The sequence below is a fragment of the Oryx dammah genome, unplaced genomic scaffold, assembly GCF_014754425.2.
Source record: "Oryx dammah isolate SB20612 unplaced genomic scaffold, SCBI_Odam_1.1 HiC_scaffold_22, whole genome shotgun sequence".
In the NCBI taxonomy this organism is placed as follows: Eukaryota; Metazoa; Chordata; class Mammalia; order Artiodactyla; family Bovidae; genus Oryx; species Oryx dammah.
In genome coordinates, this window is record NW_024070206.1 from 56,453,250 (window position 1) to 56,478,540 (window position 25,291).

General features: G+C 39.8%; 1 protein-coding gene across 2 annotated transcripts in view; it reads right to left on the reverse strand.

The window, feature by feature from the left end:
- Positions 1 to 4,564: 4,564 nt before the first annotated feature.
- Positions 4,565 to 25,291, reverse strand: part of NETO1 (neuropilin and tolloid like 1) — a 103,115-nt gene continuing 82,388 nt past the window's right edge. The window contains exons 8-11 of one of the 2 annotated variants that reach the window (XM_040264352.1): positions 10,031 to 10,144; positions 6,836 to 7,394; positions 5,787 to 5,861; positions 4,565 to 4,931 (exon numbers count right to left, since the gene is read on the reverse strand). In XM_040264352.1, coding sequence (XP_040120286.1) covers positions 5,801 to 5,861; positions 6,836 to 7,394; positions 10,031 to 10,144 — 734 coding nt within the window. In that variant the 3' untranslated portion in view covers positions 4,565 to 4,931; positions 5,787 to 5,800. Of the gene's footprint in view, positions 4,932 to 5,786; positions 5,862 to 6,835; positions 7,395 to 10,030; positions 10,145 to 25,291 lie in introns of those variants that run through there. The other variant, XM_040264353.1, reaches the window with a different exon arrangement.

The window sequence follows — 25,291 nt, forward strand, 5'->3', positions numbered from 1 at the left end:
GATTTATTTATAATGTATAATAGGGTATAAAAAGTATCTTCCAATGCATTGTCATTTGGTCCTCAAGAGCAACAGAATGGAGAGAAGTTACTATAATACATATTTTTACAGCTGAGAAAACACAAAAGCATGGGATTTTGTGATTAAGTATCAACTAATTTCAATGAAACATACTATATTGAATATTAAAGGGTTGTATTCACATCAGTGAGAACTGATGGCTGATTCTGGGGTTAATCAGCTTGAGTTCAGACCTGTATATTTCATTCCTTATTGTATAATCCTAGAAAAGCCACCAAAACTCTCTGCAGTTTCTTCATATGTACAATGGAATTTATGACAACAACAAGAACAACCATAACAAGTATTTTTAGTAGTAATCATAGAATTGCTAAGATGACTAAAGGAATAAACACATGGAAAACTTTCAGAATGGTGCTTAGCATGTAACACTCAGTATCTTGACTAGTTACCCAACCATCATCTTGAAATAATAAAAAATGGTAGAAAACAAACAGAAAGTAAGACAGGTATTTCTAGGTATCTAGCAATCCACCAGTTGTTCTTTTTAATATCTTGTTTCTGTACTGTTCTGATTTCCTCTATTTATTCCAGTTTCATTTAGTTTAGGTAACACAATGCTGTCAGAGGATTCTACTTCAAGTATAATTTTTCAGCCAAACTTTGCTGAGATATTGAAATCCTGAGAATGAAATGTGAAATCCCTTGGATAGCATTACCTGCACTCAGAAATCAAGATGTAAATGCAATTTTGCTCTTCCAACTGTATTGACTATTATTCTTTTAGTCTAATCCTCTGTTCCAGCCAACTCAAATCCATGACGTTGGGAGACTGTTCTCTTCTCTGATTTCTCTAGGTGGAAATCTCCCTGATATACTGCTTGGCCACAGTCCTCAATCTTCAAGATCTGCTTAAAAAAGCAACTATTCATTAAACCTCTCTTCTCTCCTTGAGAATATATCCTACCTCCACATCTGTGCTAATAATGTCTTTATTATAAAACACTCTTTATATTGTACACTCCTGACAGTTGAATATATTTCATCTTCCATACCAGATTAGCAGGAAGTAACTAATTAGCTTTTCTAATGGAAAGCTTAGCAAATAATTTTGAATTTCATTTTCCTTACTGACCTCCTCTAAGAACACTTTCCTCTATAAGCCTCCATAATTATGTTCCTTGTCAGCTCGCCACCTTTTATTGTCATGCCCAAAGCACTTAGGAAGAGTCCTGGCACACAGTTTAGACAGGCTCAAAAAACACTGGCTATGTTAAACTTAGCCTATGAGAAAATGAATGGAAAGCACAAATTTTATAATGTGATATAATAAGGAAATTTTTATTTTAAGTAATTTATATGTTGTGTTTTCTGGCCACTTTTACATTTTGTGTCTTGATCTGTGTCTATTAAGAGGAGGGCAAATTTTTTTTAATTTTTCCAAAGAATGAGCCAATGTAAAATGACAATGCTTTAGAGTATGGAGAGGTGGTAGAAGCTGGGGATAAACAAGAACACGTTGGCTGCACAACTGTGGATAAAAATAAATGGTTTAACTTAACAATCACGCTGTTGCAGTAATAAGAGCCTTCTGGGAACCAGCTCTCATAAGTTTGAAGTCTGAAGCAGGTTGAGTTTATTATTCTTACCTCTCTAATTAGGTTTATAGCCACACTTTAATTCTCTAATCAAATGGAATTTAATTATGACAAATCAAACATTACATATGATTATTCTCCAATATGATACGTAAAAATGGCATATGTATAAAATCAAGTGCAAAAACTTATGTTTCCAAATCAGCACACTAGACTTGAATTAGGCAAGTAAAATGCATTTGGACAGAAGTAAAAAAACCTTCATTCAGGGTTTCAGAAAATGAAAGTGAAGTCGCTCAGTCTTGTCCAACTCTTCGTGACCCCATGGACTTCAGCCTACCAGGCTCCTCCGTCCATGGGATTTTCCAGGCAAAAGTACTGGAGTGGGTTGCCATTGCCTTCTCCAAGGGTTTCAGAGGTGTTGCACATAACCATGATATGCCTCCCAGATTTTAAAAGTAAATTCCAACAGAGAATTAAACCCAAAACAGCTATTTTCAAATGAGTGAATGTGGTGTGTAACTATGCTGTCAGAAAACATCTTATGGGATTAATAAACCAGTCATGCAAGTAATATTTGAATTCACTTTATCAAAAATGTATCTTTATTAAAATAACTTGATTTGAAACATCTTGAAAGTCTCAAAATATCCCTTTCCTTATCTACGTATGTCTCCCCATTTGAATTTAAATCAAAGGTTGATCTTCAGATGACATGGTCTGATATAGCCTATACATATGCTGGTAAATTTTAATGCTAACTTTTAAAGATCTTCCCGCAGGGGACTCTCAGGCATTGTGGAGCCGCCGCACTCTCAGGGTCCAGCATTAGATTTACAGCAGGGACAACAGATGCCTCCAGGTCCCTTCCTCAGACTCATCACTACCTTCTCGAATGATCAGGCAATGCCCATACTTAGACAATTTTAGTGTTACCACTGGAGAGGTCTATCTTCATCTGAAATATTTTTGTTTTCCATAGAGCTATTGTGTGTTAAATATATGTAAGCCATCTATCTTCATCATTATACCTAATGCAGTTGGATTTGTTTTTTAAGTTCTTGATTTATGGTGTAAATCTCCTTTCAGCAGTGAACCAGCAGATTAAAAGAATCCTGCTTCTTTAGGAAGAACTAGAGAGAAAAGTCCTGTGGATATTTCAAGGGACAGTGAAAAGTAAGTGGTTCACATACTGTACATCATCCTTTTTGAGATTATTCATTCAACGTGTATAGGATCTTATGACAATTTCTAAATAGAGATAATATTTCTAAATAGAGATTTTTAAATAGACTCAATGGGCATGAGTTTAAGCAAACTCCAGGAGATGGTGAAGGACAGGGAGGCCTAGCAGGCTGCAGTCCATGGGGTCGCAAAGAAGTCAGACATGACTTAGCGACTGAACAGCAACAGAGAGAATAATATAAAATATAGCCAATCACTTAAAAACAGATCTCTGGATGCATTAACTTTGAAATAAAAAGGGCATGAAAATAAGCATGATAATGAAAGAATTAGTCAAATCAAATTAAAAAAGACTAAATTTTAACATAATGTGGATAAAATCTGTAGCAAAACAATAAAAATAATCTTTCTTTATAATGTTCTACACAGCTTTTCTATTCACCAGTTTATCAAATTCATGAAGTGGTTATTTCTGTGGACTGATATTTTTTTAAATACAGACTACTCAGAATTGCTATCATAATCAATTTTCTTTTCATAATAATTTTTTCTTTCCCATTTATTTGTTTCTGTAACACAGAATTCCCAACAGGGATGTATGTGAGTAAATTCATCTATTGAGTTTGTAGAGCTTGCTTGTGTTACCAGGTTGGAATTGTGACAGATTAGACAGCTTTGCCATTTGAAGGACAAAATTCTATAGAATTCAGCAGCTTTGGAAATGCTGTTAAGCAGATTTATAGTAATCTGGTTTTTATAAATTATTTTCTAAGAATACACATTCAATATTTTAAAATTACCCACTCACTAAATCAAACTTTATAGAATGTGTATATAATTCAAAAGCAATTAAATATAATATTATTTTAATTTATATTAAACATCATAATTAGTAAGCTTGCAGGATTTATATATGTGCCTGAGTATAAGGACAACTCAGAATTGTGTAATTTGGGTCATACAAGGCTTGTGATTTTAAAGTATTAAGGAAAAAAAAAGTTTATTTTCTAAAAGGGGACCATATTCCATAAAGTTTTCAAAGTCAAATTTGGAAGAAGTACACCTTAATTCTTAAGGACTTCCTGTAGTCTATAAGGTGGGAAGAATTGATATAAAGCGTGTGCTTACGTAAGTCAGTTTTTATCACTCTAATAGAAGAAAACATTTCTCTTAACTCAAGTTAGGAAATTATTATACATTTTTATATATCTTTATATAAAAAGTTACAAGAGCAAGCATGTGACACAGGAAATGGAAGAGTAACAGCAGTATTAGAGAATGCATGCTTTTTACAGTGTGTCTAATAAAAAGAACATTTTTCCAACTCAATATCCAGTACTGACATGCAGGGTATTTTCTTAAACTGCCAATCAATCATATTGCTAAATGCTTAATCAAAAATCATTTCTATTAAAGGGTATGAATGGTAAAATACCTGACTTCAAAACTATTTCTGAAACTTAGAATCTTCCTTTGATTAAAAAAAAAAGGAAATGGGAGTATATAGGAAAGACCGAAAAAAAAATTGAGATTTTTCTTATTGCAATCTAGTAATTTTACTTAGTACTTTTGGCTGCATTTAATGACATTACAACAACAGATGTTTATAGTCCATAAAACCTCTAGCTGGTGTTTCCATGGTCCATATTTTCACTTTTCATTGTAGCATGTTCAAAATCACTCAGGAACGCACTATTCTCAAGCAGTCTATATAATGAAAACAATGTACATGTAACACAAAGTTCATCCAAAATTGTGGGTTTTTTTTTCACATATCACACAATGTACAATTATCTAACAAAGACATAAAGCAACATAGAAACAAAGTGAAACCGACAGGAAAAATAAAGTTGGGATAGTCTCAATCAGGAACTAATTTCTTCTTCAAGTTTCCAGTAAATCTCAAAATGTATTTAAAAACTAAGGAGCACTTGGTGGCCTGCAACCAAATTATGAAATGAACATATCATTGTGCAGCGGGGAGGTCTTGCCGAAGTAATAACAAATGTCTGTAATTCTTAAGTTTGGATAAAGGCAGTGGAATGAATTTAGAAATATGTCCACTTTTCATAATTCACTATAGAATTTCCTTTTCACAGTCCCCATGTTTGTATAAATAGTTCTTCTCTGAAAATAAAACACAATTAAAACATTTTCTCCCAATGAAATATGCACACAAATCCACCAATTTATCAAGGTAACATAGAGCACAGAAACGCATTCACCTAATTCAAGAATAGTTGATAGGTTTGAAGAGCTTTGAAGAGATTAACTATCAAGTAAATGTAACTGGAGACAAATTAGTCTAATAGAGACATAGACTATTAAGTGCTAAAAATAAAGCCATTATGTTACCTGATAACAAAAATAGATGTACACATAGACAACTGATATTCATGGAAAGTTTTACATTATCAAGCATTCAAATTTTATATTATAAAATTTGACATAACATGCTGCATTTAATTTGGATGAAGTAAGCTTCATATTCATGCAAAAATAAGAGTGCGTGAATTGTATCAGTACCACCAAATAGTGTATGCATTTTGAGTAGATATTGCCAAATTAATACAATTATTGCCAGTTTTATATGTTGACTTCAGTTATATTGAGAAAGTATTCAATTCTTTAACTATGAGAACCTTGGATTTCTTTTGGCATTTCTTTTAAGAGTTCACCAATTTTTGTATCTTTACCTTAAAGCATATAAAGTTTAATTTATTAACTTAACATCTTTTTAAATTACATTGTATTATAATGCTTGATGGTAAGAATATTAACATGTATTTTAAAGTTATGTCTAAGAATCATCCATCCATCAGCATTGAATCCAGTATGTTTCTAATCATGAAATGTTATGAAACACATATCTCTGGAAATAATGAGTAGATAGCACATTCCCTTAAAAAACTGCAAGACGATTGCAACAAAACAAAACAGAATACAACAAAGTGGGAGAAGGAACCGAGGGCACTTGCTTACCTTGAATTTTCTTTTTAGACCCTAGTTGTGTTGTATTCAGATTCATGTTTGCTTAGAGACCCAATGAGGCAGAACCTGGAATGTTATGGCTATTTCATTCAACAAAGTAATATTTTCACAAAAAAACAAATATGCACACAAATATTTACTTAAAAGCATTCCTAAAATTTCATAAAAGTGTGGAAATAGATTTTTTTTCCATCAGCATGCAAAAATAGCTAATCAACTAAAAATAGGTTTCTGAGGTTATATAATGAATTGAGGAAGTATGAACTTTTATAAAACAACCTAAATGCTAGTAAACATGCAAAGCAAAACAAAATTAGATTGGATTTGGGGATTTAAAATCACTTCTTTTTTTCTAAGTTTAAATTTTCTTTCCTCAAGACTTTTATTAATTTGGAGGCTCATAATACAATATAGATAATATTATCTTCATATCAAAAGGAAAATGTTTTTACTACTCCTTGCCACAATTAAATATAAATGTTTAAGGTTTTAGCATACCATGCTATCAAACACAATTTGTAATATAAGTATTATGTGGTATGTGGGAAAAAGTAAGTATTTTAATGTTCATACCAAAAATATAATGCATTATATCGCAAAATATGTTATTTTACATTAAAATTGTTCAGCAAGATGGGTTAACCACCTTGGTAAGGCAATTAATTCCAAATATCATCTCACATCTTAAAATATAGAAATATTGATAAGAGCAAACTTTATCACCACGTGGAAGAAAATTAGCCATATAAATCTGCAATATAAGTTAACATCAGATCTTTTATAGAAATAAATATTATATATGTATAGAAATAAACGAAATCTCTTTGGTCTGTGTAAGCACACCTATATGTACCTAAATGGGATTTAGGAAAAATATAGAGAGCAGGGCAACAAGGAAAAGAAGAGGCAAACTCTGAAATACTACGGTTTGTCATTAACGAAAGAGAGACTGAAATGGGAAGACAAACTAGAACAGGGTATGCTGGAAGCATCTCAGTCTTCAGGTTATACTTGTCATCAAAAAATCTATAGATACTGACCGCTGGACGGCTTTCTCGTGGCGGGACAGCCTGTGACTCGTGGTGGGCACCTCCTCGATCTCGTCAATGTCACAGGCATCGGCAGCCTCCTGGGAGTAGTTGTGTTTCATGACAAGGATGTTCCTTCTGTTCATGGGCGGGATGAGGGGTTTGACGGGCTGTGGGGGCATCTCGGTCAAGACAGAAGCATCTCTCGTGCTGAGGTTGCTGCGGCTGCCTTTCGCACTGGACAGTTGTGAACCACAGTGATGGTCGTGAATGCATTTGGAAGAGGACCTCCTCAGTTTATGGTAGTTTTCAAAGTCGTCGGCCACATCGGCAAAGTCAGCTGTGGCTCCTGTCCCTCTGAGGGTGCACAGCTCATAGTGAGGAGGCTCAAACACCTCCTGGAAAACTGTCTGGTCAAAGTCCGATTTCCTTTGGACATATTTTTTACGAGGCTGTTTGATCTGCACAATGACAGAAATGATAATAAGGATGATCACAATGCAAGAAGTCACGCCAATGACCGTCCCGCTGGTGTTGGTCAGCTGGTCCAGCAGCCCGGCCTTCCTCTTTTCTACAGGTCCAGGGAGCAAAAACAACAAAAAAACAAAACAAGAAACAACCCACCACGATTAATATGGCAGTCAAAGCGCACATCGAGAACTTCAAGATGAAGTAGGCTGAGCATAAAAATTTTCACTGTCTAAAATGTAAAACGAGTCTTTAAAAGACATAAAGAATTTCACAAGAGCCCTATCTGCTAGCCTCGGAAACAGCGACCACCACCAACCCCGCCATTGCACAGCATCGCTCCCTTAAATGTAATATATGTTTTGGAGGTCTCATAAAACCTTTAGGATGACATCTGGAAATCAACTGGTCATATTTAAAAACAGTACATTCTTCTTCTCGTTGGTGTAAGAAAATGCATACATGCCACCAATGGGAACATGAACATACCCATATTGTTTTGTATTTATTCTTGATGTGGATAACTGAACTCACAGTTTTCTGACATCAAACGATTATGATTACACTTTAAGACAGACACTTCTGGAATGCTGGCATGAGGATTTCTGTGGGTCTTTTTTCCCAATGAAACAGTTTTGGCAAAAATTTTAAAAGTAACATTTAAAGTTTCTGGAAATTGAATGGCATACAGCAAACAGAGCTACATACGTTCAAGAAAATCTACTAAATTTCTTTAAGAACAGGGATAGCTTGTGGCCTTTGAGCTGCTCCACCCTCAGTTCATCCTGATGGTTTCTCTCCCTATTGGCTCCAGTTTGGAGGTACAGCACCCCCCACCCCACCAGCAAGGGCAAACCACCAGCATATCTCTACTCTCTTTCCACCCCCCAGATCCATTCTGCAGATTCTCCATTCCAGGCAGGAGTCGGGGGCCAATGCTGGGCTCTCCCCTCCTCCCTCCAGGCCCCACTGGTAGGATAGAAGGTCTACACCTAGACAGCAGGCTCAGCACACTGGGCTCCAATCACATGTGCCCCAGCTCACTCATAGCGTGAAACTGTCTGAAGGGGCAAGCTGAGAAGACCAGAGGTCCCCATCCTCAGCCAGGGCCTGATTCATGAAGTGGGAGTGTTCCTCCCAGAGAAGTGAGCCGCTGTCCCTGCCTCCATCCCACTGCCCCCATCAGTGCACAGAGAGTGGTGGTGCCCACGGAGAGAGGTGGGCCACAAGAACCAAGGCAACAAATCCGCTTTAACTAAGTAAACCCAATCTCTAACAGTGCTGTCTAAGGTTCTTCACAAAACATTTAATTCCCCTTCCATTCCAAAGCGGTTCCTTGGACACAACACGGATCATTGCCCACATCCTCTAAATAACTGTTGCCAGGCCTGCTTTTCTTGTTGACTCTGTGAGCAATAGGTACTGTGGTAATGCCTCTCTGCTTCAATATTTTAATAGAAGATATTGGACTTTAGGGCTGCCCAGGTGGTAGAGTAGTAAAGAATCCGCCTCCCATTGTAGGAGATGCAAGAGATGCAGGTTCGATCCCTGGGTTGGGAAGATCCCTTGTGGAGGAAGTGGCAACCTGTTCCAGTATTCTTGCCTGGGAAATGCCAAGGACAGAGAAGCCTGGTGGGCTACAGTCCCTGGGGTTGAAAAAGAGTCAGCCACAACTGAGCAACTGAGCGTGCACACACACACTGGACTTTAAGTATGGACACTTATTTGTCCTTTTTTTTTTTTTTCCTTTGCAAATTGGTGAATATAAGATCTGAACAGAAGAGGGTATGTGGTACTCTGAACTTAACCAAAACCTGCATCATTCATAACTAAACCAAGAGTTTTGTTATTCAGTTGCTAAGTTGTGTCTGACTCCAAGACCCCATGGACTGCAGCATGGCAGGCTTCCCTGTCTTTCACCATCTCCCGGAGTTTGCTCAAATTCATGGCTATTGAGTCAGTGATGCCATCCAACCATCTCATCCTCTGTCACCCCTTTCTTCTCCTGCCCTCAGTTTTTCCCAGTATCAGGGTCTTTTCCAGTGAGTCACCTCCTCACATTAGGTGGTGTACAGGCCAGAGAAGGAGGCTGGATCAAAGGAAGATATTCTCATTGGAAAGGAAACAAAGCATTTCAGTAGGAAAACTGAAGTCGAGGTAAGCGGCTTCAGGTACCTGAGGGCCCTAACGTTCCTTGGATACAATTTCACCTCTAGAGTATGTGCACAGTGTCCCGTGAAGACAGACTAGGGTTGATGGAGAGGTGCAGCCACTGACGAGGGAGCTTCTGATAGGAAACCCAACTTGGCCTGAGAAGCTCCAGTGGCCAGTCCACGGTGCTGCAGCTCCAGAAGGGAGATTAGCCAATAAGCATCTCTGTCCATGGAAGTCTCCAGGCAAGACTACTGGAGAGGGTAGCCATTTCCTTCTCCAGGGGATCTTCCCTTCCCAGGGATCGAACCTGCGTCTCCTGCATTGAAGGCAGATTCTTTACCATCTGCGCCACCAGGGAAGCCCATTCAAGTGTAAAAGACAGTTCATTGTGTGTTAAGGAATGCAAAAACAACAAGAATAAAAGCCAAGAAAAAGGCCTACAAATCAATTCTAAAACATATAGGAAGTTGGTAAAGCCAATGTACAATCTATATTTAAGATCGTCTGATGCATACAAACGTTGGATAAGCTTTTTCCCACACTACAGATAGAGAGATTTTGCCAAGTCCAGGGACTCATGATTACCTTTACAATGATTTTCATCCCAAGGGTACACACAGTTCTGGAGTCCATTGCATACCAACGTATTGTTAATACACATGTTACTGTGGCAGAAGAAAGTATTGCCTTCACAGGGAGCTAAAAGAGAAGAAAAAAAATGAAGGAAACAGTTTTAACTGATGTTCAATTGTAAATCACTCACATCACAAACCTAGAAACAAAAAAGATTAGTATGATAATTCGCCGTCAAGTTGAGATAAATGATAAGACCGACATTCCACTTGCAGAAGTGTTGCCATAGCAGTAATTATTTCTTGTGCTACTAACAGAGCTGGCATTCTTCTAGATGTGTTCAGCTTATAAAGCTGGCACAGGAGGTTTTCCATCATAAAAATGAAGCACTTTATCAATGCGAGTTCTTTTTTTTCTTTTTTAACTTTGTGCATTCATTTAGTGAAACTTCACTGATGACCACATGCATAACATTATGCTTTAGACTGAAATTCTGTATGTATAAATTTAACTGTCCTGTTCAAAAAAATTTTAGCTTAATGGAAATATTGAAATACTTTGGAAAGTGTATGCTTACAAAATACTAATGAAGAAACTATATACTAAACCAAACCCTATGATATTATTTAAGCATACGAAAGAAGCAAAGAATATCATGGAAATTCAGAACAAGGGAAAATTAATCTTGAACAACATAAGAAAAATACATATCATTCTCACTGACATTTAGCATGTAATATGGTAATGAAATTAGCCTAGTTCAGTTCAGTTCAGTCGCTCAGTCATGTCCGACTCTTTGCGACCCCATGAATCGCAGCACGCCAGGCCTCCCTGTCCATCACCAACTCCCGGAGTTCACTCAGACTCACGTGCATCAAGTCAGTGATGCCATCCAGCCATCTCATCCTGGATCGTCCCCTTCTCCTCCTGCCCCCAATCCCTCCCAGCATCAGAGTCTTTTCCAATGAGTCAACTCTTCGCATGAGGTGGCCAAAGTACTGGAGTTTCTGCTTTAGCATCATTCCTTCCAAAGAAATCCCAGGGCAGATCTCCTTCAGAATGGACTGGTTGGATCTCCTTGCAGTCCAAGGGACTCTCAAGAGTCTTCTCCCTACTTGGCCTATATTTCACACATTCTACTAACTTTATGTATGATGGCCAATGATCTCTAGATTATAATTCATGTTGGATAAAGTAAGAACTCTAAGAATTATGTAACTTGGTTATAAAAATACAAGAACTAGTGATGTGTCTAATAAAACAAATTCTAATGTTAGATATGACTTCAATATTACAAAAATACATTTCTTTCATTATAGAATAATTGGTTATTTATAACAAATCTCTAGAGTAATACTACACTATGAATTACAGACAGGGCTTTAAAGTATTTTTTGTTTTTGCCTTTTTAATCATCCACATCTCATAAAATATAATTTTAGTGTTTATTTTTGTCAACAATAATTCCATAACCATTTTCAGGACAGGTATCCCCAGAAAAACCCATTAGATACAAAACACAAAATTTACAGTGGTTCATCAGTAAAGGTTTTATCAGTGATCAGTATTATCTAAACAATGCAGTCATGTTATAATTTTCACCTTCAAAACCACAGATTGTGCAGTGGTTTTTTTTTTTAAGGAAAGTTATCTTCTTTAAATGTATTTTCTATATTAATCAAAATTGTTAGGAAAATGCTTTACATAAGGTAAGTTAAAATATTTTAACATTCCCAGAGAAATACTTTCTTTAAATGATCAAGTCTTGAAAATCAAAAGCAACATAACTTGAACCAGGCATTCCTCTGACTCTCCAAGCCCTTCTCCCTGCTGTCCCCCTCATCCCAGACCCCAGGAGAGTTTCTTCTTCCTTCTGCTTGGTTTGCCTCTAAATCCCTTGTTAAATAATGAAAAAGATGTAATTGTCATTTTGAAAAACAGTATTAAAGAGTAGAAAAGATGCAGATACAGTAGTCATTTTGAAAAGTATCAGGCTTAACATTTTATTTGACTCCTGCTTTCAACATGGTGTAAAGCTTTTATAATGCAAAATGTAATGATGTAATCTATTACTGCAAAAGTCTGCTTTTCAGTATGAAACTAACTTTGAATTTCTGTAGTCAACCATTTTGCAGAACCAATATGGTCTGTTTAGCAGATAATGAATGTTGTCAAAATGTGTACACAGAACAAAAAAGGAGTTTTCTGCAAATAGATTATAACAGCTGCAAAATGTAAAAAACACTTACTACCTGATAAATTGCAGTGGTTTTGAAAGTACAACTAATCCATCAAGTAAAGAATACCTTTAAAAGATCATAAATATGCTTTGAAAGAGGAGAAAAAATTGTTAGAATTACTATTAAATAGGATGGGTTTGCTTTTAAAATTTTAAATCTATAGGTAAAGATGGCATCGCATTCTACCAGTGAGGTAGAACAGTTGCTTAGTAAAGGCACTAAAGATTTGGATTCCAAATTCTCCAAAAGTGATTTTGTTTCTGTTTCTGCTACTTAATGAGTCTCAAAAATGTCTTACAAAACACTAATGTGTCAATCAGTTATCATTAAATATTGGTGGTTTGACTGGGAATGGGACAGGGCATCTAGGACTGTCAATAAATCATATTCCTGCCACATTACATGAGATAATTATGCAAATATGCCAGTTAATTGAAACCATCCTCACTTGCAAAAAATTTACTATTCCACTCCTATTTCATTTTTCCTACCTCACCTTCGCTAACATTTATAGAACTACCAGGCAAACAACAAACACAAACAAATAAGCGCCCTGTGCAGTGGCTAAGAAACAAATTATCATAGCTTCTATTCCTTGAACAAAACTAAAGTTTGTCTCATAGACACCAAAAACAAAATAGGATCGGATTCTGAATTGTCTTTATATCATACATCTGAACATTTCTCTCATCTAAAATGTGAATGCACAGGAGTTCATTAAAGATTCTTATTTTTACTTCCTGCTAAACAAAACTAAATGGCAGCTTCCTGCCTCCCAAATCAAGGTATGTTCTCACTGTTCCTTCAAGGATGTCTGAGGACATACACACATTCAGCCCATAAGCGCTTGCCATTGCTCCCCACATGCTCCTGAGACCTTTGGTTCATTGGCCACACTGTTCCCTCCCTTTCTCTGTGTCCTAGAAAAACTCCATCTCTACTCTGCTATCCAAATCCTATCAGGATGAAATTATCCATAGAGTCTTGAAATATCATTCCAATCTATCAGAAAGTTATCTTTGCCTTAAATTCTATTGTACTTTTAATTTCTAAAAGAGTTTAACACTTAGTATAAGTTTTTCATCTTTCCCCATGAGTTCTTTAAGGCTATGGACATGCTTTTTTTTTTGTTGCTTTTTTTTTTTAACAAAAAAAAGTATTTTTAATTTCTTAGTGGGTTAATATTTCTAGGGTTATAGCAAAGAGTCAACAGATATTTTAATTAATTTAATATCAGCTAAACTTTTAAAAGTTTAGCTGGCCAATTTAGCTCTGAATATCCCAGAGAGAGATGATTCTTGCAAGTGTGTTTATTGGTGGAGAATTAACCCTCCAGGTCAACTCTTTAAATACAATAGAAATTGTGATATTCTCAGCAACTAAATCTCATTCATTCATTTGGTTCTCTGACTACTGCTGAAAAAGCACATATTCTATCAATTTTTAGAGGACTTATTCTACTTGAAAATTCAATATACATTGTCAAAAGGGATTGTCTCTTAAAAAACCAACCCCCTTATTTCCTAAAATTATCTTGAAGAAATCAAAGTTTACTTATGTTAGGTAGTTAGAATAGGAAAAGGGGGTCCAAAATGGTGGTGGCTAAAATACAAAGGAGGGAAAAGCCCGTGAAAATAGAACAAAGGAAGGTCCATGGACCCGAGTGAGGACCTCGAGTAAAACAAACAGCCCTCCTGGCTAGCCCAGTTTACATACAGCAGGCTCAGTGGGAGGAGAAAAAATATAAAAAAAAGAGGAGCCAAAATTGAGCCAGGGGCTTCTCTTCATATCTTTTGGGTCGGCCCACCCTCAAGGCCTGAGGATGTATTTTCCATTGCTTTCTAAATAAAACTGAGCTGTAACACTGATTCACGCATTGCTTCAAATCTTTGCTGCAGCGAAACAGTGCCAAGGAAATTACACACTCCCCCGACACATAAGAAAGTGGCAGCTAATAAAGTAACCCTCAAAATTCAAAGTATTTCACACAGGTAGAGTCTACGATCAGAAATCTACTTATTTCCAAGGATCAAGCCAATGAAAACTGTGAGCACAGGTCAGGTATTTAGCAGATTTTCTCTCAGGTTATGAAGAGGATTCCTTGGCACGTTTTTCCCCACTGCTTTCTCCTCCTGTCCTTCAGCTCCTCACTCCACCTATGCCACTGCTTACAAAGTATTGGGCAGGTCATCATCTTTCCATTTCTGAAAGCTGTGCCTGAAATCATTAGCTAAGATTGGGACTCAAACCCTCGTGGCAGGGACTCTGTGCTATGCTTAGTCACTTAGTCATGTCTAACTGGGACTTCAGACTGGCCAAAAATCCACGATGCCTGGCTTCAGGACCTAATGAACCTCAGGCCCTTGATGCCTTATTGAAAAAAACTCAGTGAGAGACACAGTGATAGGTAAGATGTGGATTTGTTCGGATTCAGAGAGAAGCACACTCAGAGTGTGGGCCATCACAGAGGGGAGCGGCTGTGGAATGTGATGTGGTTAGTTTTTGTGGGCTGGGTGATTTCATACGCTAATGAGTGGGAGGATCAGTCCAACAATTGGGGCACCACCCACTTCTCAGTCTTTCCACAGTGCCTTGGAACTGTGTTGGCACCTCTGGGTGTGTCATTTAGCTTGCAGATTGAGGATCAAGGTTTAGTTGAATTTGACTAGTCATCTTGGACCCATCTGATTTTAATCAGTTTATGTTATGCCCTTGGGCTTTGTCATTTTTTCAAAAGTTGGGCCCTGCCCCCTTCCCTCCTGATTCACGCTCTTTTCCTGAGCCCCTTCTGGGCTCACAATGTTGCCTTTCCAATCTTCTGCAGGGACAACCAGAAAATAGCTGGCCCTTGGGAGAGAAATACCATATAATATCCAATCTTTCTAGATATTCAGGCCTTTGTCTTCCATGTTTCTTACAACATGTGCATCAATAAAATTTCTCAGTGAACCCACTAGGGCAGATGACAGGCACACAATTGCCTGCTAAAAGTCCATCTATTGGTGATATCTCTTCAAGGGCAATTGGGCTTATAGGGATAATGTTTGCCATTTTGGGAGTTAGCCCTGCAGGCCATTTGGACCCAAATCCTTACCACGCTTCTCCTAAAGTTACATAGGAGACATACCCCTGGATCAAATCTCCACTCTACTTTCATGGAACATCTAGTTTGTTGCCTCTTATCAATTTGTTCTTAAGCCACATCCTAACTCCTACAACCAAGACTCTGCCCCCTTGTAGGCAACATTGCTCCACTCAGCCTATTATTAAAATACTCTTAAGGCCCCTAACAGGACCAGATAACCCACTCCTTTGTCATTACTTCTATTACCTAAAGTGGATCTATGGCAATAAAGTGTTTACCATTGGAAACACCCTAAACTGCTCTTATGGAGGACTAGGGGAAGAAATCAGTGATTTACGTTTCCTCAGAGCAATAAGAGGATAAGGCTTATGGCTGTTTTACCAGGTTCCCAGTCTCAGGGCACAGGCTTGGATTGCTTTACATCATGGTATCTATTCCCATCCCCAGTGGACAAACCAGCATAGAGTTAAGATTACAACCCCTTAATCCTTCCCAGCACTGGTCATACTAGAGACCTTCGAGATGCCCAACCCCAGCCTGGGGATCCCAGGAGGTCAACCTGCCTCGACCTGCCTAGGGATCTGATCCCTGGGTGGTTGACATGCCTCAGCCTGCTTGGGGACGCACCAGCCTGGGGTCCCAGAAGATCAACATGCCTCAGCTGCCCAGGGAATCAATTCTCTGGAGGCCAACATGCCTCCACCTGCTGGGAGACCTGCACCCTGACTCAGGATGCCCGGCTCTCAGGTTGCAGCAATACTGGGGAGGATAAGCTTCAGACTCACCGCTAAGGAAGTCCACCTAAGGAAATAGAAGGAGGCCTATTAGCTGGGACTGTGCCTGGTCTCAGCGATAACTGAGGAGTCCAACGAGAACCCCATTGCTTTTCTGGAGAGTCTAAAAGAGGCCCTCCAAAAGTTTATCCATCTGGACTTAGACTCTTACAAGGGACAGGTGATTTTAAAGGACACATTCCTGTCCCCATGTGCATCTGGTATCAGGATAAAGTTACAACAGCTCCAGCAGTAGGATCCTGCTGCCTCTTCAGATGAGATGGTCCAGATAGCCACCAATACCTTTTATAACAGAGAACAGGAGAGAGAGGCCAAGGCCCAGAAGAGGGAGAGAAGGCAAGAGACAAGGCATGCCTAGATGCTGGCCACCCTCCAGGGAAGCCCTATGGCAAACCCCGAGTCCTTGAAGGACAAGGCACAGGGCAAATGCCTAATCTGTAGACAGGTGAGACATTGGGCCAAAGAGTGTCAAAACCATGACAAGTCTCATAAAACGGCTTGCTACAAATGCTATTAATTGGGACACTGGGCGGCACTCTGGCCTCAGGACTCAAGACTCTCAAGGTCAAATGCCAAGCCTTCCCTCATGATGGTTCAAGAGGACTGAAGCAGCCCGTTCCAGCCAGCCCGCCTGTCACAGATAATCATCAACAGGGCTGGAACCAAAAGTGCAACTGGACTTGGCAGGTAGATCCGAGAATTTCTTGGTTGACACAGGGGCTACCTACTCTGTCCTGACCTCCATCTTCACAGCCTTCTCCACGCAAAGCTGTACCATTTTGAGGGCTACAGGAAAAAACAATTACAAAAAGATTCACCTGAGCACTTCTTTGTTTCTGGGATGGACAACTATTTTCCCATCAGTTTCTTGGTTCCTGAGTGTCTTACTCCCTTAATGGGAAGAGATCTTTCCCTGCCTTCGAAATCTTGCAGCAATTGCAGTCCTGATAGAAGATACTTTAAAATTCTCTTCTGGGGGCAAACTAACTATTTTTACCAGCCACCAAGTGAAACAACTCCTGAATGGGAGAGGCCATTTATGGATGTCTGATCAAAGGAACCTCAGATATCAAGTATAGCTCATGGAAAATCCAGGTCTCACTATATCCACTTGTGAGGTTTTTAACCCAGCCACCCTCCTGCCTACCCCTGAAGGCTCTCTCCCCTTTCACTGTTGCCTAGAAACCTTGGGCCACTGGACAAAACCCTGAGAGGGATTGTCAGAAGATCCTCTGACCAATCCTGAGGAAATCTGGTACAACGATGGAAGTAGCTTTGTCTTAGATGGAAAAAGAAGAGCCGAGTATGCAGTAGTCTCTAATTTTGAGACCATAGAGGCTAAGCCTTTGCCACCAGGTACTTCGGCCCAGTTAGCTGAGCTCATGGCCCTGACTCGAGCTTTAGAGCTGGGAAAAGGAAAAAGAGTAGCCATTTACACTGACTCCAAGTATGCCTTTCTGGTGCTACATGCACATGAAGCTATTTGGAAAGAAAGAGGCCACTTGACCACCCAATTGTCCCTAATCAAATATGGTGATCAAATCCTCAGGCTTTTAGAGGCAGTTCATCTGTTCAGTCTCCCACTGTAAAGGACACCAAAAAGGGAGCATGGAAGTGGCACGAGGGAACCAAGCAGCTGATCAGGCAGCTAGAAGAGCAGTATTACAGAACAATGACCTAATAGGGGTTGTCACCTTACTTCCACAGACTAATTTACCAGAAACTCCATCATATACTGAAGGTGAGACTCTTAAAGCTAAGAGTGAGGGCCTTCAAGAGGATCATATGGGGTGGTTTCAAAAGGAGGGACTCCTTTTTCTGCCTGGACCCTCCAATAGAAGTTGGCTAACTCTTTACATGCCACCACTCATTTAGGGGAGAAGGCACTCCAAAGATTACCACAAAGGTTCTTCAGAGGAACAGGCCTCCAAACAACTATAAGGCAAGTGGTTTCTTCTTGTCCCACTTGCCAATTAAACAACTCCTGAGGAGCTCAAAAACCCCAGCTAGCCCAGCCCATCCAACAATGTGGAGCCTACCCAGGAGAGGACTGGCTGATGGACTTCACCCAGATGCCAGTTTCTTAAGGGCATAAATACCTATTAGTCATGATAGATACATTCACAGGATGGATTGAAGGCTTTCCCACCTGGACTGAGAAGCCTGAGGAGATGGTAAAAAAAAAAAAAAAATGCTCCATGAAATCATTACAAGATTTGGTCTGCCTGGGTCATTACAAAGTGACAATGGGACATCATTTAGTTCTAAAGTCACCCAAGGGGTCTGTAAAGCATTGCTACTGCTACTGCTGCTAAGTCACTTCAGTCATGTCCAACTCTGTGCGACCCCATAGACAGCAGCCCACCAGGCTCCCCCGTCCCTAGGATTCTCCAGGCAAGAACACTGGAGTGGGTTGCCAGTTCCTTCTCCAATGCATGAAAGTAAAAAGTGAAAGTGAAGTTGCTCAGTCATGTCCAACCCTCAGCGACCCCATGGACTGCAGCCTTCCAGGCTCCTCCGTCCATAGGATTTTCCAGGCAAGAGTACTGGAGTGGGGTGCCATTGCCTTCTCCACTCTAAAGCATTGGGCATTACTTATTATTTCCATTTTGCCTGGAGGCCTCAGTCTTCAGGAAAAGTAGAAAGAGCCAACCAGTTCTTAAAATCAGGGATAAAAAAGATAACTGGGGAGACCTCCCTGGGATGGAAGGAGGCTTTACCAATAGCTCTCCTCCATACCTGTATTGCCCCTAAGGAACAGAGTGGTCTTAGTCCTTATGAGATGCTACATGGGAGACCTTTTGTTTATGCCAATGACTTCTTCTTAGATCCAGAGGCTCAGATCCTCTGGTCTTATACCATGGCCGTTGGACAAGTCCAACAATTTATATGCTTGTGGGGTGTCAACCAGCACCCTAAAGATTCTAAGAGCCACCATTATATGCTCCAGGGACTCAAGTCCTAATTAAAATCTGGAAAGATGGGTCCCTAAAGGCTCCACTCCAGCCCACATGGAAGGGCCCCTACCCTATAATACTTTCTACCCTCACAGCAGTCAAGGTTCCAGGACACAACTCCTGGACTCACTACTCATGAGTCAAACCATGGAGAGAAACAGAATAGGGCTCTCAGTTTACCTGTGAGCCCCTGGGAGATCTCAGATACCTACTCAGAACTACAGATGAGTGCCATTCTAATGAACACCCCCAAAATTAAGTTTCTGGGGGTAAGATTTCTCAGGACAGCTCTAAAGAGCCAACACAGCTTGGCAGGGGTTGCACTCCATAATAGACAGGAGATAGATCTCCTGAAGAAGGAGGGACTTAAGCCATCTTGAATGAGATGTGTTGTTTCTGGGTAAATACCTCCAGCTAAGTTAAAGAAAGTCTCATAGTCCTCAAGAAAAACATTCTAGATACTACAGGACCTCAGAGAACAAGCTGGAGAGTTCTTGGGGTGGCTAAGTCTCTTTTTTGGAGATCCTTCTCCTGGCGTGGAGGGAATTTGGAGTTGGTTAATGCCCCTACTAATCCTTGTTATCACCATATTGATGCTGCTTATGATTGCTCCGTATATTACCAATCGTCTGACGCTTACTCCTTGGAAGAAAAGTTATGACCAACCTAGATAGTATATTCAAAAGCAGAGACATTACTTTGCCGACTAAGGTCCGTCTAGTCAAGGCTATGGTTTTTCCTGTGGTCATGTATGGATGTGAGAGTTGGACTGTGAAGAAGGCTGAGTGTCGAAGAATTGATGCTTTTGAACTGTGGTGTTGGAGAAGACTCTTGAGAGTCCCTTGGACTGCAAGGAGATCCAACCAGTCCATTCTGAAGGAGATCAGCCCTGGGATTTCTTTGGAAGGAATGATGCTAAAGCTGAAACTCCAGTACTTTGGCCACCTCATGAGAAAAGTTGACTCATTGGAAAAGACTTTGATGCTGAGGGATTGGGGGCAGGAGAAGAAGGGGACGACAGAGGATGAGATGGCTGAATGGCATCACTGACTCAATGGATGAGAGTCTGAGTGAACTCCGAGAGTTGGTGATGGACAGGGAGGCCTGGCGTGCTGCGATTCATGGGGTTGCAAAGAGTCGGACACGACTGAGCGACTGAACTGAACTGAACTGAACCCATTTTGTCTCTGTCCAGGCCAAAAGGCTACAATGCGCAGCGCCAGTTTAACAAGGACATATAAAACTATAGCTGACCACAAAAATCATCACTCACCCTTAGATGGACACCACTATAAGGACTCTGAGGATTGAGACTAGCAAGAGGGAGAGGTCCAATGATGTCTGCCATCCAGTTCAGCAGGAAGTAGCCAGAGAGACCTTGATGCACCTATTCCCAAAGAACTGGGCCTCCTAGCTCTTGAGGGGGGAATGTTAAGTAGTTAGAATAGGAAAAAGGAGACCAAAATGGAACACATATAAGGGAAAAGCCCGCAAAAATAGAACAAAGGAAGGTCTGAGGACCAGAGTGAGGACCTCAGGTAGAACAAACAGCCCTCCTAGCTAGCCCAGTTTATACAGGTCAGGCTCAGAGGGAGGAGAAAAAAACATATAAAAAGAGGAGCCAAAATTGAGCTAGGGGCTTTTCTTCACATCTTTTGGGTCGGCCTGCCCTCATGGCCCGAGAATGTATTTTCCTTTGCTTTCTAAATAAAACTGAGCTGTAACACCGATTCACCTGTTGCTTCAAATTCTTGCTGCAGCGAGACAGAATCGAGGAAATTACACACTCCCTCGACACATAATAATGTAACTAATAAAGTAACCCTCAAAATTCAAAGTATTTCACAAAGGCAGTTCCTATGATCAGAAATATACTTATTTCTGGGACTAGGTCTTCTGTTGCTTTCAGAATAGCATACATAGCCTCATATTGTTGTTAAAACCCAAGTACATAGAAGAAAGAATTTGCATTGCATTTGGTGTCTGAATTATTTAAAAGCATATTTAGACATAATGAGTGTAGCGATTGTGCTTCATCAGAAGGATTTATCAACATCACCATTTTATCATCCAATCTAACCCTAAGTATTCTTTTGAGAAAAACCAGAAACTGAATGTACTGAAATATTCCATGAGCCAAAAGATGCCTTATGTGTAAGCACAGCAGTGCTCTGGATTTAATCATTCATAGAATGATATTTCTAGACATAGAAAATGGATATTTTAACCCCAAGTCTTTCCAAACTGTTTCCTCTTCTCTCCTGCATGGACAGATAAAGATGATTGTGTAAAGCACCCTTTTTGGACCAGGTTAATTGTCCATGAACTTGAAGCTTAGAGAGTGCTTCTTCAGGCACTTGGTCCTGGGGTTGTAGAGTACTAACACTACAGAGGGTAGGGCAGCAACTCAGACTTAAGGAGTGATAATCCCTAAGGAGAGATCACTTTTTTCAACAATACTCACTCAGTTACCACATCTATAGAACAGGGAGGCAGGTTGTTATTGTTTAGTTGCTAAATTGTGTCTGACTCTTCTGCGATCTCATGGACTGTAGCCTGCCAGGCTCCTCTGTCCATGAGATTTCCCAGCCAAGAATACTGGAGTGGGTTGCCATTTCCTTCTCCAGGGGATCTTCTTGATCCGGGGGTCAAACAGCAGTCTCCTGCATTGGCAGGATGATTCTCTACCACTGAGCCACCAAGGAAGCCCCATATATTCTGTTACCTGCGGACAACATGCTCCTTCTTGACGTTCAAGGCAAATGAAGCTATGTGACTGAATTACGGCCAGCTGCATGTTAGCTGTCTGCTAGCTGCTGGTGGTGGCTGCATGTGAGACCCAGTTTCCCTGGTTTTAGGATCCACCACAGCCCCATATCCCAAGATGACCTCCTGGCGTTACCCTGCTGAAAAGTGTATGTTTAACCGTGTTTAATCCAACTATCTATAATTTTATTTGTATACCTCTTAAAGAGACAACATACACACAAAAAAACTCAAAAACAAAAGTTTGGCAAGTGTTGCTCCAATGTTAAAAAATCATTATAGTGGTAGGATTCTTAATTCTTAAGGTGTCATGGAGTAGTAGGGAAACTACTGAGGTATAAAGTTGGGTGGAAAATAAGGATACAAATTGTTTTAAATTATAATCTCACATGCAAATACATATATGAAAACCTTTACTGGAAATATTAAGCTAAAACGCTAGCAATGACTACCTCTAGGATATTTATAAGTTATATTTGGATTTTGCTGGGAAACTTTTTCATATATACATATACACACAAATAATTACTTTTAGGATTGGGAAAATCTGATGATTTTTCATGAAAAAAAGTCAAATGTTAATCCAAACAAGTCTATTTTATCTTTCAAATTTTAAGAAATAAAAGACTTGCTTTCAAATAACATTAATATTTTATTATATTCAAAGATAATGAACTACATATTTCACTGAATTCATTTCTTTCTTTTGGAAATTATTTTTTGTTGATATTTTTAAATCCTCTTATGTTCCCATTCTTACCATTAGGTGGCAAGCGTTTACCATTTTTTGGTGAAATAGTCATTCAGTCCTTCCAGATGCTTATATTACGAATGCATCTGAGACAAATAACGTTTACATCTATATACATGGCTGATTGTTAAGGAATAAAAACTTGATCAGGAGACAACAAAATGAATTTTTTGGCATATTTGAATTAGGTAAAAGAGGACAAGAGGAAGAAGGGCAGTCAAACACCCAAAATTAAATTTATTTAAAAATATGATAATCACAAAACATATATTTTATAGTGTTAATCATAGATCTATCATCATTTTTCAGTACCATGTCACATGCTTTGAGTACTGCTCCAATTCTGTAATTAGGTGCCTGCTAAGTCGCTTCAGTTGTTTCCAGTTCTTTGAGACCCCATGGACTGTAGCCCACCAGACTCCTCTGTGCATGAGATTCTCCAGGCGAGAACACTGGAGTGGGTTGCCATTTGCTTCTCCAGGGCATCTTCCCAGATGCAGGGACTGAAACCACATCTCTTATGCCTCCTGCATTGGCAGGCATGTTCTTTACCACTAGCACAACCTGAAGATACTTAATTCATAACTGCTGGTTAATGCACCAACACTAAAGTTCATTCTATTCAGGTTATTTCTTTCTTCACCCACTACATTTCTTTTCAAGCCCAGAAATCCACTAAATATGACTCAGAGAATATTAAAAAAAAATGGAAATAAAAACTGTCAGATATCTCTCTGAAACATTGATATTTCAAATACCTGTGCTTTCTGGTTAATAAAATTATCATTTGGTAGATCAGTTCAAAATCAAAATTACATTGTATTTCATCAAGAAAATTTGGAAATAGAAGTGATGCTTGATCCTATTTTTCTTTAAAAATTATTTTTATCATCTGGGGCTTCCCTGGTGGCTCAGTGGTAAAGAATCCACCTGCCAGTGCAGGAGGCATGGGTTCGGTCCCTGATCCAGGAAGATCCCACATGAAAGGAGAAATTAAGCCCACGCGCCACAATTATCGAGCCTGTGCTGTTAGGCCTGTGCTTGCAGAAAGAGAAGTCACCGCAATGAGAAGTGTGCAGACCAATGGTTTTTTTTTGGGGGGGGGAAGGATTTCCTCTAGTGGGAATACCTCTTCCCTTTTTTCCTGGTGGGAAAAACTGAAGTCGCTCCTCCCACCAAAAAAAATTTCCTATTCAGTGTACCCTTTGCTACAACCTTCACGTTTCATTCCAGTGTCTCTGAGCTAAGTCATGGAATGCCGTTGGTAATGTAAACGACTATGAGAATGCAAACTGTGTCCTTAGAGGATGCAGAAAACCCAGTATTCTTGCCAGGAGAACCTCATGGTCAGAGGGTCTAGGGGGTCACAAAGAGTTGGACACGACTTGCGATTGAACAACCAACCACAACTAGAGAAAAGCCCTAGAGGTAACAAAGATCCCGCATAGCCAAAAATAAATAAATAACTTAAAAAAAAAAAAAACTAACTCAAAAAAATCATTTTATCATCTAAAAACTGATTGGGGTTTACAGTCCCCCATTTCTGGATTATAGGAAACAGGCTCCATTCAGCCTCCAGGACCTTCCCTGAGTTCCCAGGAGCAGGTTTAAACAGATGCTAATTAGGGAAGAGAGGAACAGTCAGAAGAAACAATGGTGCAACCTTGGGGCAGAGTTCAGGTTCCCCCTCCAGGGATATACTTAACAGTATCTCTGAGCTGTTTCCCAGATACTAAAACCCCCACCAGGTGGGAGAAATTAACAGCAGGATGCCCCGATGCCTACCAGCGTGTCTACTCCAGACTGACTGGAACTGAAGGTTGATGATGCTGATATTCACTTAACTCCTCACCAGCCCATTAGAACAATGTTCATGAGCTGATCACACCCTTTTTGAATCAAACTCCTCATTACCCCCTCCAGGTCAGGACACATTTTGAAGGCATTAGCCTGCTGAGGCCCCCTTGCCTGGCAAAGCAGTAAAACTGTTCACCTACTTCACCCAAAGCTCTCTGTCTCCGAGACTTAAATGAGTATCTGAGTTTGTGTGTGTGTTAGTCACTCAGTCGTGTCTTACTCTTTGCGATCCCATGAACTATAGCCCACCAGGTTCCTCTGTCCATGAAATTCTCCAGGCAAGAATACTGCAGTGGGCTGCAATTTTCTTCTCCAAAGAGCCTGAATTTGCCTTCATTCTCAGGGGCTCATTCTTCTGACTCGTATCTGAGATAAGGGTTTATTTTGTGCATCCAGACTCCAGGTAACTTCCCCACTTTGCATCTTAATTACCTTCTCAAATTGTACATGGCTGGATGGGCTCACAGAATACATTACCACCCCACTCCTCTTAATCACTCCCTGCCTCAATTCTGCCTTCACACACCCTCCTGATGTGAATACTGGCACCTCCTCAGCTCCAGGCTAAAGTTTTAGGGTCATATTTGGATTCTCTCTGCCCTGATACCCTCAACAAACTGTCCTGTAGGTCTGCCAGCTCTCTCTCAGCTCCAGTAATGTCTCCACTGGTATGACGGAATCTTCTTTCACTGATGGTCTCCTACATGGATCCATGGAGACAGCAAACAGAGAAGCCTTGGACATTTAAGTGTAAATCAGGTGGAGGTTTTCAGGAGTCCTTTTTCATTTCAGTTCAGTTGCTCAGTCATGTCTGACTATTTGT